This window comes from Hydra viridissima, unplaced genomic scaffold (assembly GCF_058129835.1).
Source record: "Hydra viridissima isolate aposymbiotic clone 2 unplaced genomic scaffold, HvirCarnegie_v1 scaffold_2, whole genome shotgun sequence".
NCBI lineage: Eukaryota > Metazoa > Cnidaria > Hydrozoa > Anthoathecata > Hydridae > Hydra > Hydra viridissima.
Genome location: NW_028324301.1, coordinates 6,109,683 through 6,122,413, shown reverse-complemented (window position 1 = coordinate 6,122,413; position 12,731 = coordinate 6,109,683). Strand labels below are relative to the sequence as shown.

At 29.5% G+C, this 12,731-nt stretch overlaps 2 protein-coding genes across 7 annotated transcripts in view; one reads left to right on the top strand and one right to left on the bottom strand.

Moving 5' to 3' along the window:
- Positions 1 to 12,731, top strand: part of LOC149891668 (E3 SUMO-protein ligase ZBED1-like) — a 588,790-nt gene that overhangs the window by 78,573 nt on the left and 497,486 nt on the right. The window lies entirely within an intron of this gene.
- On the bottom strand, positions 4,127 to 12,120 carry LOC145185757 (rhodopsin-like). Of its 6 annotated transcripts, none has more exons than XM_090079725.1 (2): positions 11,818 to 12,120; positions 4,127 to 5,364 (listed from the first exon to the last, which is right to left on the bottom strand). In XM_090079725.1, exon 2 carries the CDS (start codon positions 5,350 to 5,352, stop codon positions 4,408 to 4,410), a length of 945 nt encoding a protein of 314 aa, XP_089935851.1. In that variant the 5' UTR covers positions 5,353 to 5,364; positions 11,818 to 12,120; the 3' UTR covers positions 4,127 to 4,407. The 6 variants fall into 6 exon arrangements, with proteins under 6 accessions (XP_089935851.1, XP_089935853.1, XP_089935854.1 ...); XM_090079727.1 differs by lacking the exon at positions 11,818 to 12,120 and adding an exon at positions 10,334 to 10,396; XM_090079728.1 differs by lacking the exon at positions 11,818 to 12,120 and adding an exon at positions 10,308 to 10,349.

Genomic DNA, 12,731 nt, shown 5'->3' with positions numbered 1-12,731 from the left:
TTGTTAATCGGATATGAATAGCGGAACAGCACCATTGTCGAATATTGTTTAATAATACTCTTTTGTTGCTTAAAAATATCTTGAAAATTCAACCTGTTTTTTAAATTGATTTATAAAAGTTAAAAATGTCAGACCAAAGAATCAGGCGCCTTAAACATCTTATTGCCCTAAAACTAATTTTGTTAAATAGCGAACTTTACTAATAAAGCATATTACCTTTACTTTTCAAATGTTAAAATAAATAACATCCTTCGATTAAGAAAATGGGAAAACTTTTTTTAAAGGTGTTGTAAGTAAAAATATCAGGTTCAAAAAATGCCCAATTAAAACCAATGCAATCCCAGCTGAATTTCACTGACAAAATCCTAAATTGGGTCCCAGCTAAGACCCAATTGTTGTAGTGAACTGGGGACTTTTTACTCAGGGGATGACCAGGTACTTAGTGTAATTTTTCAATTCCATAGTTTCTGTATTTAGATACTAATCACTTAAAACCTTGTATCAAAAATATGACACAAATGACACAAACGCTATGGCACAAATAACTTTTAAAAAAGATTGTACATAAAAAACTATTAAAAAGTTGAAAAAAAATATGTTAAAAATTATTTTTAAGTTAGCAAAAAAAAAGGCGTAACAAGTAAAGACGTCTAAATGTGTATTTAACCCGACTACCCGTGAAAAACCGGGTAACTAGTTCCACAATATACTAACTAATACCAATTTTCAAGACCGTCGCTATTGTTCACCCCTTCCCCTAATCAAAATTTTAACCCGCATTCACAACCTTCATAAAAATATCTATCACCACGCGCGTCTTTGTAAGCATCAAAATTTTAGATTATTATTTTGGTTTGCAAGTAATATACTAAAAATTATTTGGAAAGTTAGCAAAGAGCCTTTCCGATGAAAACGAATCTCTTGTTTAAATTATTTCCTTAAGAACTATAAAAAAAAAAAAAAAAGGTACGAAAAAAAATGCAATTGTACTTTCGAAAACTCAAATAATAAAATGGTTAATAAAGCTGATATCGCTTTAATTTTCAAAGGGTTTTTAATGTATAATTTCTTTAAAAGTATTAAACATTCGTATCTTTAATGCTTAGTTTCTAAAAGGATGAACTTGATGTTTTTAAAAAGAACCCTTGTTGCATTCTTATGAATTCGATAACATTCCCTAATCTCACATTACCTTGGTAAAGTCAGTTTCTATAAATAAAAACAGATTGGAAAAATATGCAGTCACTATAAAATATGCAGTCACTATTAAATATGCAGTCACTATAAAATATGCAGTCACTATAAAATATGTAGTCACTATAAAATATGCAGTCCACTATAAAATATGCCTTCGTCTGATTTTTTTGTAACAAAACGAAATTAGTACGATTATCCTTCGCAATTTTTCAGACGAATCTAAATCAAGAATTCCCATACGGTATTTTGACAATACTGTTTTAATCTCATTAAACTGGAAAGTGTGCCTTTTTTCTATCATTTTGGCTTTCAAATTTTGTTTATGAAACTATTCCATAGGGGAAAAGATTCAATGGCCTAAGCTAAAAGTATTCTTTTAACCTATTTCCGATTTAAAATTCAATTCAAAATTTTAAAAGCCCATCGTTCGATAATTGAAAAAACTATACAATAAGTTCTGAACTTAAAAATAACTTAAAAATGGGCATTGCTTAGAAATCATCTTCGGTTTTTTTTTTCTCTTCGAAACTGAAAGTAATAAAAATCAAAGTGGGTAGTTAACAAGATAAAATGTTAGATTTAGGAGGGTGCGATTTTACTTTGAGGAGGGTGCGATTTTATTTAGCGGGAAAAAAGCTCTTTGGTCAAGATTTCTCTTTAGAACTTTTTCATCCTACGTCATCAAATTTTTCTAAAATAAAATCAGGCGAATTAGACAGATCTATATTTAGTTGGCCCAACCAAAAAACATTTTTTTGAAATTATGGGCTGTAAAACAATCATCTGCAAAAAACTGTAGAGCGAGTGTATAGACGAGCTCTTTTATAAGCCTGATGACTTTTAGCTGAGAAGTTTAAACATATTTTTTCGAATATATTTGAAATGAATCGAGGAAAAGAATTCTATTCAGTATTAAAGACAACCACATTTTTAACGCTCGTTAATCAGAGAGGTATGTTTTTTCAAGCGACGGTAAATGTTTTTTGATTTATGATTTTTTACTTTAAGTGTTTTTTAATACTCATATTTTATGTACTTCACACATTATATTATTATTATAATATATTATTATTATTATTATATATTTTAAAAATTTCTAGCTATTAATAAAAGAGAGAAATAACCAGCACCGACCAATAAAATTCCTCTTTCCTAAATATTTATTGATCTGTTGTGTAAAGCCGTAAAAAGTTCTTCATTTGGATGGCGGAGCAATTGTTCCATTCACTTGCGGTGATGTATTTTTTTTTTTTTTTTTTTTTACGTTATTTCGTTTATTTAACTTATTTCGGTTTATTTATTATTAAGTTGTTGCTTCAATTTTAACATTTTACAAATAATATTGGAAATAATAACTCTTATGTACGTTTTAAATAAATGTAGGCGAAAAAGATTCTTTACATTCTAAAACAATTGGTGTGTTAAAAGAATTCAAAACTTCGTTTTAAACTCTAGTGAAAACTCGCAAAGAAATCCCGCAATGGAGTCCCACAAAGGAATCCCGCTTCGAATCTCATGAAATAATCAAATATTAAAATATCTGAGCATTGCTTAGATAAAAGTTAAAGTTACAAATAAATTGAGTAAAAAACATTTATCTTCAGACATTTTCTTCATTTCATTTTTGAAACTTGTCGTTTGTATGTCTTTTCTGTCTTTCCGTCTGCCCTTTTAGTGTACCATCTTTGAGTGTACCATCTTTGAGCGTACCATCTTTGAGTCTATCATCTTTGAGTGTACCATCTTAAACATTTTAAAGTCATTTAAAACTTTTAAATTTATTAATGTTTTTTTTGATAACTATTACAGGTGTTCAATTTAATATAAACAAAAATTTTTGTCAATTTTTTCTCAAATCAGCTTTTTTCTCAATTCTATAAGTTCAGATCGGAGACTGTGGTAGCCACACCATAACTTATCTCACTCACTCAGAAGACAATTGGTTTAAGTAATCTTTGCAGAATTTAGAAGTGTGTTAGAGTTTTAACTGCGTTGCTATTTCTTGTGCAATTTCAATTACGTTTGCTAGTTGTTAAAATCTTCCTATCTTTAGATGAAGTTGCAGTCCTGGTTCTTCCATTATTGTTGTTTTTTTTTAGATACATTCTTATCTATATAAAGTTTCTTAAACTTGCAGCCGATTGATCTTCTCTGAATTTTCAATTCAATCAAAATGATTACTCTTGCCAATTTTATTACTGAAAGTAATAAAATTGGCAAGAGTAGAAAGTAATAAAATTAGCAAAAGTAATCTCGATAAAAAATACTTTCGTTTTCGGCAAGTCGATAATCGAAGTGGTGAAAACTCTTAAACAAAATCACATCACAATTCCAATGTTTTGGCAGCAAAGCCGAAGGAAACTAAAAATTGAAGTCATTTATTTAGTCAACCATAATGTTCAACTGTTTCAGGATCCCAAAGAATTAATAAGACAAAGACGTTTTATTAATCGTTTCATTAAATCAGACAAACTTCACAGGTTTTGCTGACTCCTCTCCCATTACAATACGTTTGTATAACCGTTTGCATTACAAAAATAAATAAAACTTGAGTATAAGTTAAAAAATAGTCAAACAATTTATTTTGAGCTATATGCAAAGGTTTTTTTAATTATTTACATTGATCTGCATTTCACAACTGCTCAAAGTGTTTCTAAACTCACTAAGTTCTTTTGGGAAAAATAACAAAAATCAACGAGGTTTCAAAGAAAACTTTTATATTAAAAAATAAATATAAATATGGTATAATATGTCCAAATAATTTATGCTAATCCTAATCGTTTATTTCGGTTAAAAAAGTAAATATAAATCTAGCTATCTATAAAAAAATAAAAATTCAAAAACCAAACTTAAAAAACAGTTTGGACGCTACCTTCACTAAAAGTTTAATTCCGGTCTTAGGGAACTGCGGTAACGAAACACAAAATTGTGTTGTAAATGAAGAAAACCAAAAGTTTATCTTTTGATTTGAACAGCCTGCTGACAATGTTGCTAAAAATCTTTTTTGAAAGTAAAAGCGGTGTATAAACTGACATCTGAAAAATTTTTGTACCGCGCATCTACCTTCAGACATTTTCTTACTATTTCATTGAATAAACCAAAAAAAAACACACACACACACTATATTACTGAGAATAGTTTGAGTTCACTATTTTGCATCTTGAGATATCTTGATTTAGTCAAGCTTTTATTAAAACTTACTGAAACCCCTCATTCTGTCGCTGGTGCGACTGCTGCGCTTCTGAAAAATTTCCCAAACTTTCTTCCCAGCGTTTGACGAAACTCCTTATACATGAGACAATAAACAATTGGATTAAGAATCGTTGATGATTTAGCGAACAAAGCACAATATGTTAAAAAACCATAAGGTAACCTTCGCCCAACAGATAAATAGCAAACACTTAACGCATATGGGCTCCAGGCCGTGAAGAACGACGCCACAATAAGACCAACGCTGATAAAATCTTGTCTTGCCAATTTGTACGTAGCTTTTGTAATTATGGCTTCCTCTCCAGAGACCTCTTTACACAGCTTCAACATGTTGCGAAGTTCTAAATGCACTTTCAACGTACAGAAAAAAATAACACTCACAGGAATGCAGTAACAGAATACCAACAGCGCGTATAGATAGCTACGTTTTATCTGGTCATCAGTGTACAGGTTGACCGAGCATCGGTAATTATCTTCTTGTTCGCGCACTATCTCATTCCAGCCCAAAAGAGGAGTTACTGACCAAAACAATCCATAAATCCAACTTGGTATAATGAAATAAAATGCACTCCTTTTTGAGCGCGTGAAAAAGCTTTGTATTTTCAGAGGATAAGCAATAGTTAAGTAACGGTACACACATAAACAGACCAAATGCGATACTGCAGTTAGAGCTAAGTACATTACAATAAAACCGCTTGCTTTGCACAAGTTTTCGTTTCGAGGATAATTTGCATGAGCGTAGCCATAAATTTCGTTCGGAAACCCTAAACTGCATTGCACACCGTCACATACCGCGAGACTCATCAAAATTATGTCACGCATGTCTTTAGACCTTCCTTTTGAAAGTATTGTCATGACTACACTAAAGTTCAGTAGGACAGAAAATCCGCATAAGAAAGAAAGCAGCACAATGATTAAAACCAAAGCCATTCGTAACATTAACATTCAGAGCTAAACCTATTAAGAAATCAGAAGAGAAACTTTAATTTTGAGATCTCTCATACATTTAAATTTTGTTTCATTAATGCACAACAGTTTGCTGTACATTAATGAAGCTTTGTACATTGAAGTTTTAAATTTAGAGTTACGCATATTTAATAAAAATATTTCATGAACTTTAAATTTGAGAGAGAAAAAAACGTAAAAACACGAAAAAGAAAAATTGTATTAGAAACTTTTTACAAGTTCTATATTTTTCTTAAACGAAAAATTGTTCTTAATTGAGCTGGTGAGAATCAGAATGTTGTAAATCAAAAGAAAAAAAAATTTTTTTAACTAAGCCAATATTTATGATTACAATGCATCATTCTGTTCAATCTGAGAACCATTCTGATTCTCACCAGCTTTGACAAATCTGTTACGAACTCTAAATAGGTTGAGCAATACTTACAGTTGAAAATAAATAAGTTTCCATGTCAAATGTACTTCTATCTAAAAGCCATATTTCAAATCGTACAAAAGGCTTTTTTGAGAATATAAAGTATTTTTAGTAAACTTTTCCCACTTTGCAACGACCATAAAATGTTTTTATTTAAAGAACTTCATCCGCGAGGTATAATTATATAGAGGCTTCTTTATTCACTTGATTTTTTATCTCGTGCGGCGCGGAAAAGAGATTCGCAACCGGATTTTATCTCTTTAAAAAGTAAAATACATTAAATAAACTCCTATTGCGATCTCTGGTTATTTTTTTTAAATTCTTTTTTAGGTTATTTTTATTTATTCCTTTTATGTAAAACTAAAAACGAAATTGACCTAATAATTTAAATAAAACGGATTTTAAAATGCCATAAGTTTGAACGTGTGGATTTTTAAATTATAAATGAAGCGAGATAGTATTCTTTTTATATTTATTAGCTTATTTTAAAATCATAATGCAGACCGAGAGTTTCTAAGAAAATAAAGCGCATTCAGTAACGACAAAATGACTCTCTTTTATGACGTTTCAAAATTTAACGCTTGTCGTAAACAAGGCCTTAAATTTGCCAAAGAATATCAATACAATCTGGAAGAAGCTAAATTAGATATCAACTTCTAATGAAATTTACCCTTTTTCTTTTTATTCTGCATTTAATTGACCTAATTGATGCAAGAAACAATTCTTACCGTGCGTTACGGTGCACTCTGTTTAGCAATCTATGGAAGGCATGCCTGGTTGTTTTAGATTCGTTCTAACTGCTCGTGTAACATTTATTATTTTAAAAGTTATGCAACAATCAAAATCATCATTAAATTTGAAGCTCATGCGAAGTCTCAAAATAGGTTTATTTATAAAACGTCGTTGGTCAAATGTACGAATACACGCCCCCAAGATTTATGCGAACTCTGTGTGATTCCAATCAGATGAGAAAATAAAAATAGCGATAGTTCACAAAAACTTAGTTGAGCAGCAAGAGTGAATTGAGTTTTTTTGAGCTATTTCTTTTGGGGTTGTCGAGTAAAATAAAGAAACCTAATTAATATTCATTTACAAAGAAAACCAAGCTGATTAACTGTTTATGATTCCAAGCAAGCGAATGCCTATATAAAATGGGCTATAAATATTTAAATATTTTGGTAAATTTTAAAGAAATATTTTGATGAAAAAATAGATCTTTAAGCCCCTGTAAAGTAAAAAGATAAAGATATTAATTAAAATCTTTTATGCAGCTTTATGTTTTAAAGACTATAATATATACACTTAACAAAATCTATATACACTTAATAAAATCTATATACTTTCTTGTCTCGCATAAGTAAACTAACTCGCGTAAGTAAACCACTCGTATAAAAGATTCCTGATCTTTGTTACAATAAAACTAAAGTTTTAATGTAACTTGTTTAGTTTTTTGTTGTTGTTGTTGTTGTTGTTGATATTCAGTTTTATTGGCTGCAGGGAACTCCTTCTTAGACCTCGACATTGTGGCTACAAAGTAAAATGTAAACTAAGTGTATAGCCGAAATTCATTCGGTATGTTTAAAATTTCCTATGAAATTTTGAAATTTCATTAGCTTTGCTAACATATAAGACAGAGAAGCAAGTATAGCTTTGAACTTTACGGAGATAATGACAGATTTAAAAATAATTAAAAGATTTGATTACATTTTGCATTGTGTAAACTTCTAACCAATGAGCCAGCCTATATGAAGTTCATGAAAGTTGTGGAAGAAAAATACTTTTTAGGATATCCCTGTAAAATGTTTTATGATACTTATCGGAGACCAAGATTAATCATGGATTGTTCAAATCATCTGTGAATGTTGTAAATCAAAATTAAAAGGATGGAAAAGACGCATCAGAAAAAATATGCCGTTTGCAGTTCTCAGAAAATTTACATGATGGATATTTGAAGTTCTAAAAAGACAAACAACAAGAAAAAAATAGTCCTGATATACCACCTTCTATTGCATCGGTGCCACATAATAAACATTTGCCTATTTTATTTCACCTGCTCTCGAAGCAACTTGGACATATTATAAGGATGATGATTATAAAGAAGTATAATAATTATAAAGAAGGCAAAACTATAAAGAAGTGGAAGAAGATAAAAATGAGCAATCTGGTAAACCTCAATTACCAACAAACTGGAGTTAGAGAGTTAAATGTTTTGAAAGTTAAATGTTTTGTCGCAGCCGACTGTATTGTAGCCAAGTGTGAAAATTTTCAAATACCGAACAATATATACAACCGATGTTTAGTGTTTTTTTCCAGAAAAATTGGATATGACTGTTTTAGACATCATCCTATCACACATCAAACTTACCAACGGTATCTCTTTATTGACAGCTCTGCAAGGAATTTGAAGGTTGTATTCCTTCACGACAGAGATCAACATCCTTTGATACTAGTCAGACTCAGCGTACACTTAAAAGAAGATTGAAGTAGTTTTGAAATAAAATTCTTTCTAAAATTGGGTTTGATCAAATAATTTGTTTAGGCAATACTTGAAAAATGAAGATTGAAAATTGCAGTTGTAAGACATTAAAAGTATCCAGATGAATGTTTCCTTTTTTTCAATGTAAGTTTCCTATGTAAATTTAAATTTATATTCTGTGAAAATAAAACTTAAAATAAATTTTGTGTAAATAAATTTTTTAACTCCAATATAAAACTATAGTATTTTCGTTTTCTAACAGCATCTTGAATCACACTGTTTATGGAAATCTGTTGTACCTTTGACCATGTTGTTCCTTATTTCTTATGCAAAAACATTGATTGCTAATTCAAACTCTATAAGCAAACTGAGGTGGCAAGTGTTACAAAAACTCACCTGGTGTAACTTTAACCAGTGACTACCATCGACCTTTAAAGAAATATTAACGATTGATTTAATGTGTATCTACTACTTTTCGTGAGTGTCTAGGGTACTTAAACAAGGGGGAGGAGACATTTCTTGTCTAGACAAGTAAATCTATTTACTTGCCTAGACAAAAAACGCCCGGAATTGAAACGCAGTACAATTCGAAATGAAATGCAGTACAAAGGTTTAACAGATTTCCCTATCTCTAAAATTACTGTCACTACTTTTTAAGTATTTAAAGTTTGTAAAACGATTGCTCTTTAACATTGATTTTAAGAAATAAAAAGTAGAATTTACAAAAAAAATAAAACAAATTTAATGAAAAAATCTCTACCTAAAAGCTTCTTGTTGATTTAAACTATCAGTTTCATCTAAAGTTACAGCTTGTACCATCTTGTTAATTTTTTAAAATTGCCATCGTGATGAGATTTCTGATCACAATGGCAATTTTCTTTTAATGCAGTTAAAGCTTGCAACAATCCAACAGCTGAATATCTTAAATATCTCTATTTAGGTGCCATCCACATTACGGAAGGTATAAAGAACTTTATCTTATTTAAGCAGTCGTACACCTCGGTTGTTTAAATAGGAGTAATTGATAGTTAACTTTCTTAAATGAATAAATAGCTGCTATGTACATCTTTCATGCAGATTTCGCAACTTGTGGTCTTTGTTTCCAATTGCTCTTTTTGGTTTTTTTGGGATGGCTTTAAACTATTCTTCCTCGAAGTTTGGTAGCTCGATAAAAGGAACGAGTTTTAGTTGTAACTTCTTTAATGATTTCAAAATTTTAAAGAGCTGATTGATCGAGTCAATAGTAAGGACGTCTGTGTGAAGAGAATTACGTTTTATTTTGATGTTTTGGTTATAAGATATTACAAAATTAAACAAAATGATTCAACTATTGAGTTATTTGGCGCCTTGCCAAGAAACAATTGGTATAAGAATCAGATTGTTCAAATTAAGTTCCCAAAGATTAAATCTTTTTTTTTCTGGAGTGATGAGTCGAATTTATGCTGTTTCGATCTAATGAAATAAATTACGTTCGACATCAAAGGACATTCGCCGGTCAAAAGTTTAATTCCAAGTATCAACATCCAAAGTGAGCATGGTGGAGAAAGTTAAATGGTTTAGGACTGCTTTAGCTGAGTCAAGTTATGTAAAAGAAATCATTGACAAAGAAATGCTTTAACATGTCAAACATAAAATGACACTTAGGTGAATCTTGTCAGTAAACTATTGGCCCAAAACACTGAGAAATCTGTGAAAAAAAAGGTTACTAACTAATAACCGTGTCTTGGAGTAACACCACAAAGTCCAGACCTTAATCCGATTAAACATCTTTTGGGCCATTTAGATCAACAACTTAAAATGAAGAAAACCAGCAAATAAAAACAATTTTTTTTGCAAAAATTGAGAAAATAGAAAAAAAGATATCCATTGAGGTCCTCATCAAATTTGTGGACTCCATGCCAGATTTAATGCTTACTTGAAGATTTAGTCATAAAATTAAGTTTTATTCTTCAAGTAAATTAACCTTTTTGTTTCTGAATAAAGTTTCATAAAATTGTAAAAAAAAAAAAAAAATGGTAAAGCAGCGCCAAAGTATTCAAAACACACCTATAAATGCATCCATAAAGTCTTACCCTTTTAAAGTTTTTTTTTTTTTTCTGAAATAAATATTGCAATTAACATAGCCTTCAAAATTGTTTGATAACGATTTGAGCTTTTTACTAATTAAACTTTAAAGTCTTTAGTTGAACGAAAGAATGATTATTGTTACAACTTTTTAAAAAAATTTAAATATTTAGCTTAGAGTTATTAATAAATCTTAAGTTATATTTATAGTTGAAACAACTCGCGTTTATAAAAAAAAACATCTCCATTTTGTCAATTTGTTTTAAAATCTCCCTGGTAAAAAAAAAATATTGATAAAATCTAGGAAATCATCTGCTCCGCTTTTAATAAACTTTTTTTTTTTCAAATGCTCAATCTTATCGCGCTTCAATGTTTCTTTGTTATGTAATGTAATTTCATTTCTAAAAAAAATCAATGAGTTTACACATTTAAAACACTTGTTGCTGTACCCAGCAGTTTGTGTTGTATACATATTTTTTGTTCTGATTATCAATTAGAAAAGTTTGGAATCTAAAAAATGTCTTGTGGTGTCAAAGATGTATCACAGCAGTTTATTATAAGACAAAGAAAAAACTTTTAAATGGCAGAAAAATCAACAATTTCTTCATTAATATTAAAGTTAATTCTTAAAAGTATTTCATACTATTGGGAGACTATGATAGACAGAAAAATTGGCTCTAGAACAGTCTGCTCATAAAGTTTCACCAAAATCTTTATGAGCAGACATCTTTAAAACATTTCATCTTTTAAAGAGGGAGCGTTTAAAAGCCTATTCATGTTCGTTTTTATACAAATTTAAGGTTTAAAAATCACTCTTCTGTGACTTGTCAAATAAAGTTTTCTTTTTTCCAAACTTTTTTAAATATATATTGATTAAAACAGAAAGAGGATTTTATATTTATAATTGAAAACTATCATTTTTATGGCATGGTCAAATTCTTACTGTTAAAATGTGAGATTTCAGAATTTATGAACGAGCCTAAACGACAAGGTTCGTGGAAAACGACGACGAATGCCATCAATAAAACATAAAGAGCAAAAAATCTTAAACTTGCAAAATAATTATTTTAACAAAACGTTCAAAAGCTTTATTGGCTGGTTCTATTTTTATACTTAAATGCAACATTTCGGCTGTTAAAACTGAAAATTAGGAGGTTTTAAATGATAAAATAATTGAAGACTTTTTGTTATCTTATTTTGCCGGTAAACGAATTCTAAAATTTAATAATGATTGTTATATCACAAACTTCAAATTAAAGACATTTTACTATATTAATTATTAAACTTATGGTCATCTTAAAAGCTCATTAATTTGAAATGTCTTACAAGGAATAACAATCAGCATAAAATATTTGGTTTAGCAAAAGCATGAAAGCGACTAATATCAAACAGTGGGTGAATAAGCAGTAGAAGATGCAGTGGAAGAAATATTACAATTAAAAAAAAAAATTGTTGAAAACTAAAAATCATTAATGTTTGATAAAATACATACCACTTTAACGTTTGATGTCTGAACTATAATTAACTTTTAGTCTTCACCCAACAATCGGCAGGTAAGGAATCAAATCCGCAATAAAAAAGTTGATTTTTAAAAAAGGGGTCCAAATCCCAACATGCTTGTTTGTGGATGAAACAATAAATATGACCAACTTGCAACGACAAACTAAAATTTTTTTACTTGATTTAAAAATTAAGAGAAAATTTGAAAGAGATAACTTATTAACTGAAAGGCGGACCAGACCATTTATTATTTATTAGAGTTTATAAAAATGGAAACAAAAAGAAACCTAAGCGAAATTCTCCTATTCAAAATATAGAGTCGAAATTCTCCCCAGAGAAAATAATTTTTTTTCTCCCTCAGATGACAATAACCAATCAGAAAATTTATTTGAAAGAGAGACATTCTGCTTTTTATTGGTTTTTGATTTAAAAGTTAATCTGATAAACATATAGTCCGTGAATACTAATTTCAAAGTTGCTAGTTCATAGCTTTAAATAAATTAAAAGCCCTACGCTAAGATAATGCTTCGTTTCTCTTATATCCTATTTTGAATGTTCATTTTAAATGAAGACAGCCTTCATTTAAAATGAACTTTAAAAAACCAAGTTTTAAACTTCCGAAATGATGAGATAACAAAATCACATGACGCTTTTAATAATACTAAAAATATAGACAATTGTGTAAAGTGTAATTAATATTCTGACACCAGTTCTCTGTTTAAAAAAGATAGTGTTTCTTTATTTCTAACTTTTTTTACGTTCTATTAGTCATTTCATTTTCATTCTTGGTAAAAAGCATATCACTTTCGGTGGGTCAACCTTTAACAGAGATTTACTGCAACCATTATATTTGACGTTTTAATCTTACACAACATTTCTTTAATATCAGTAACTTACAACTTTACA

What these genes read in the sequence shown, in the direction of transcription:
- LOC145185757 (XM_090079725.1), bottom strand. Translation starts at nt 5,352, where the DNA reads ATGTTAATGTTACGAATGGCTTTGGTTTTAATCATTGTGCTGCTTTCT.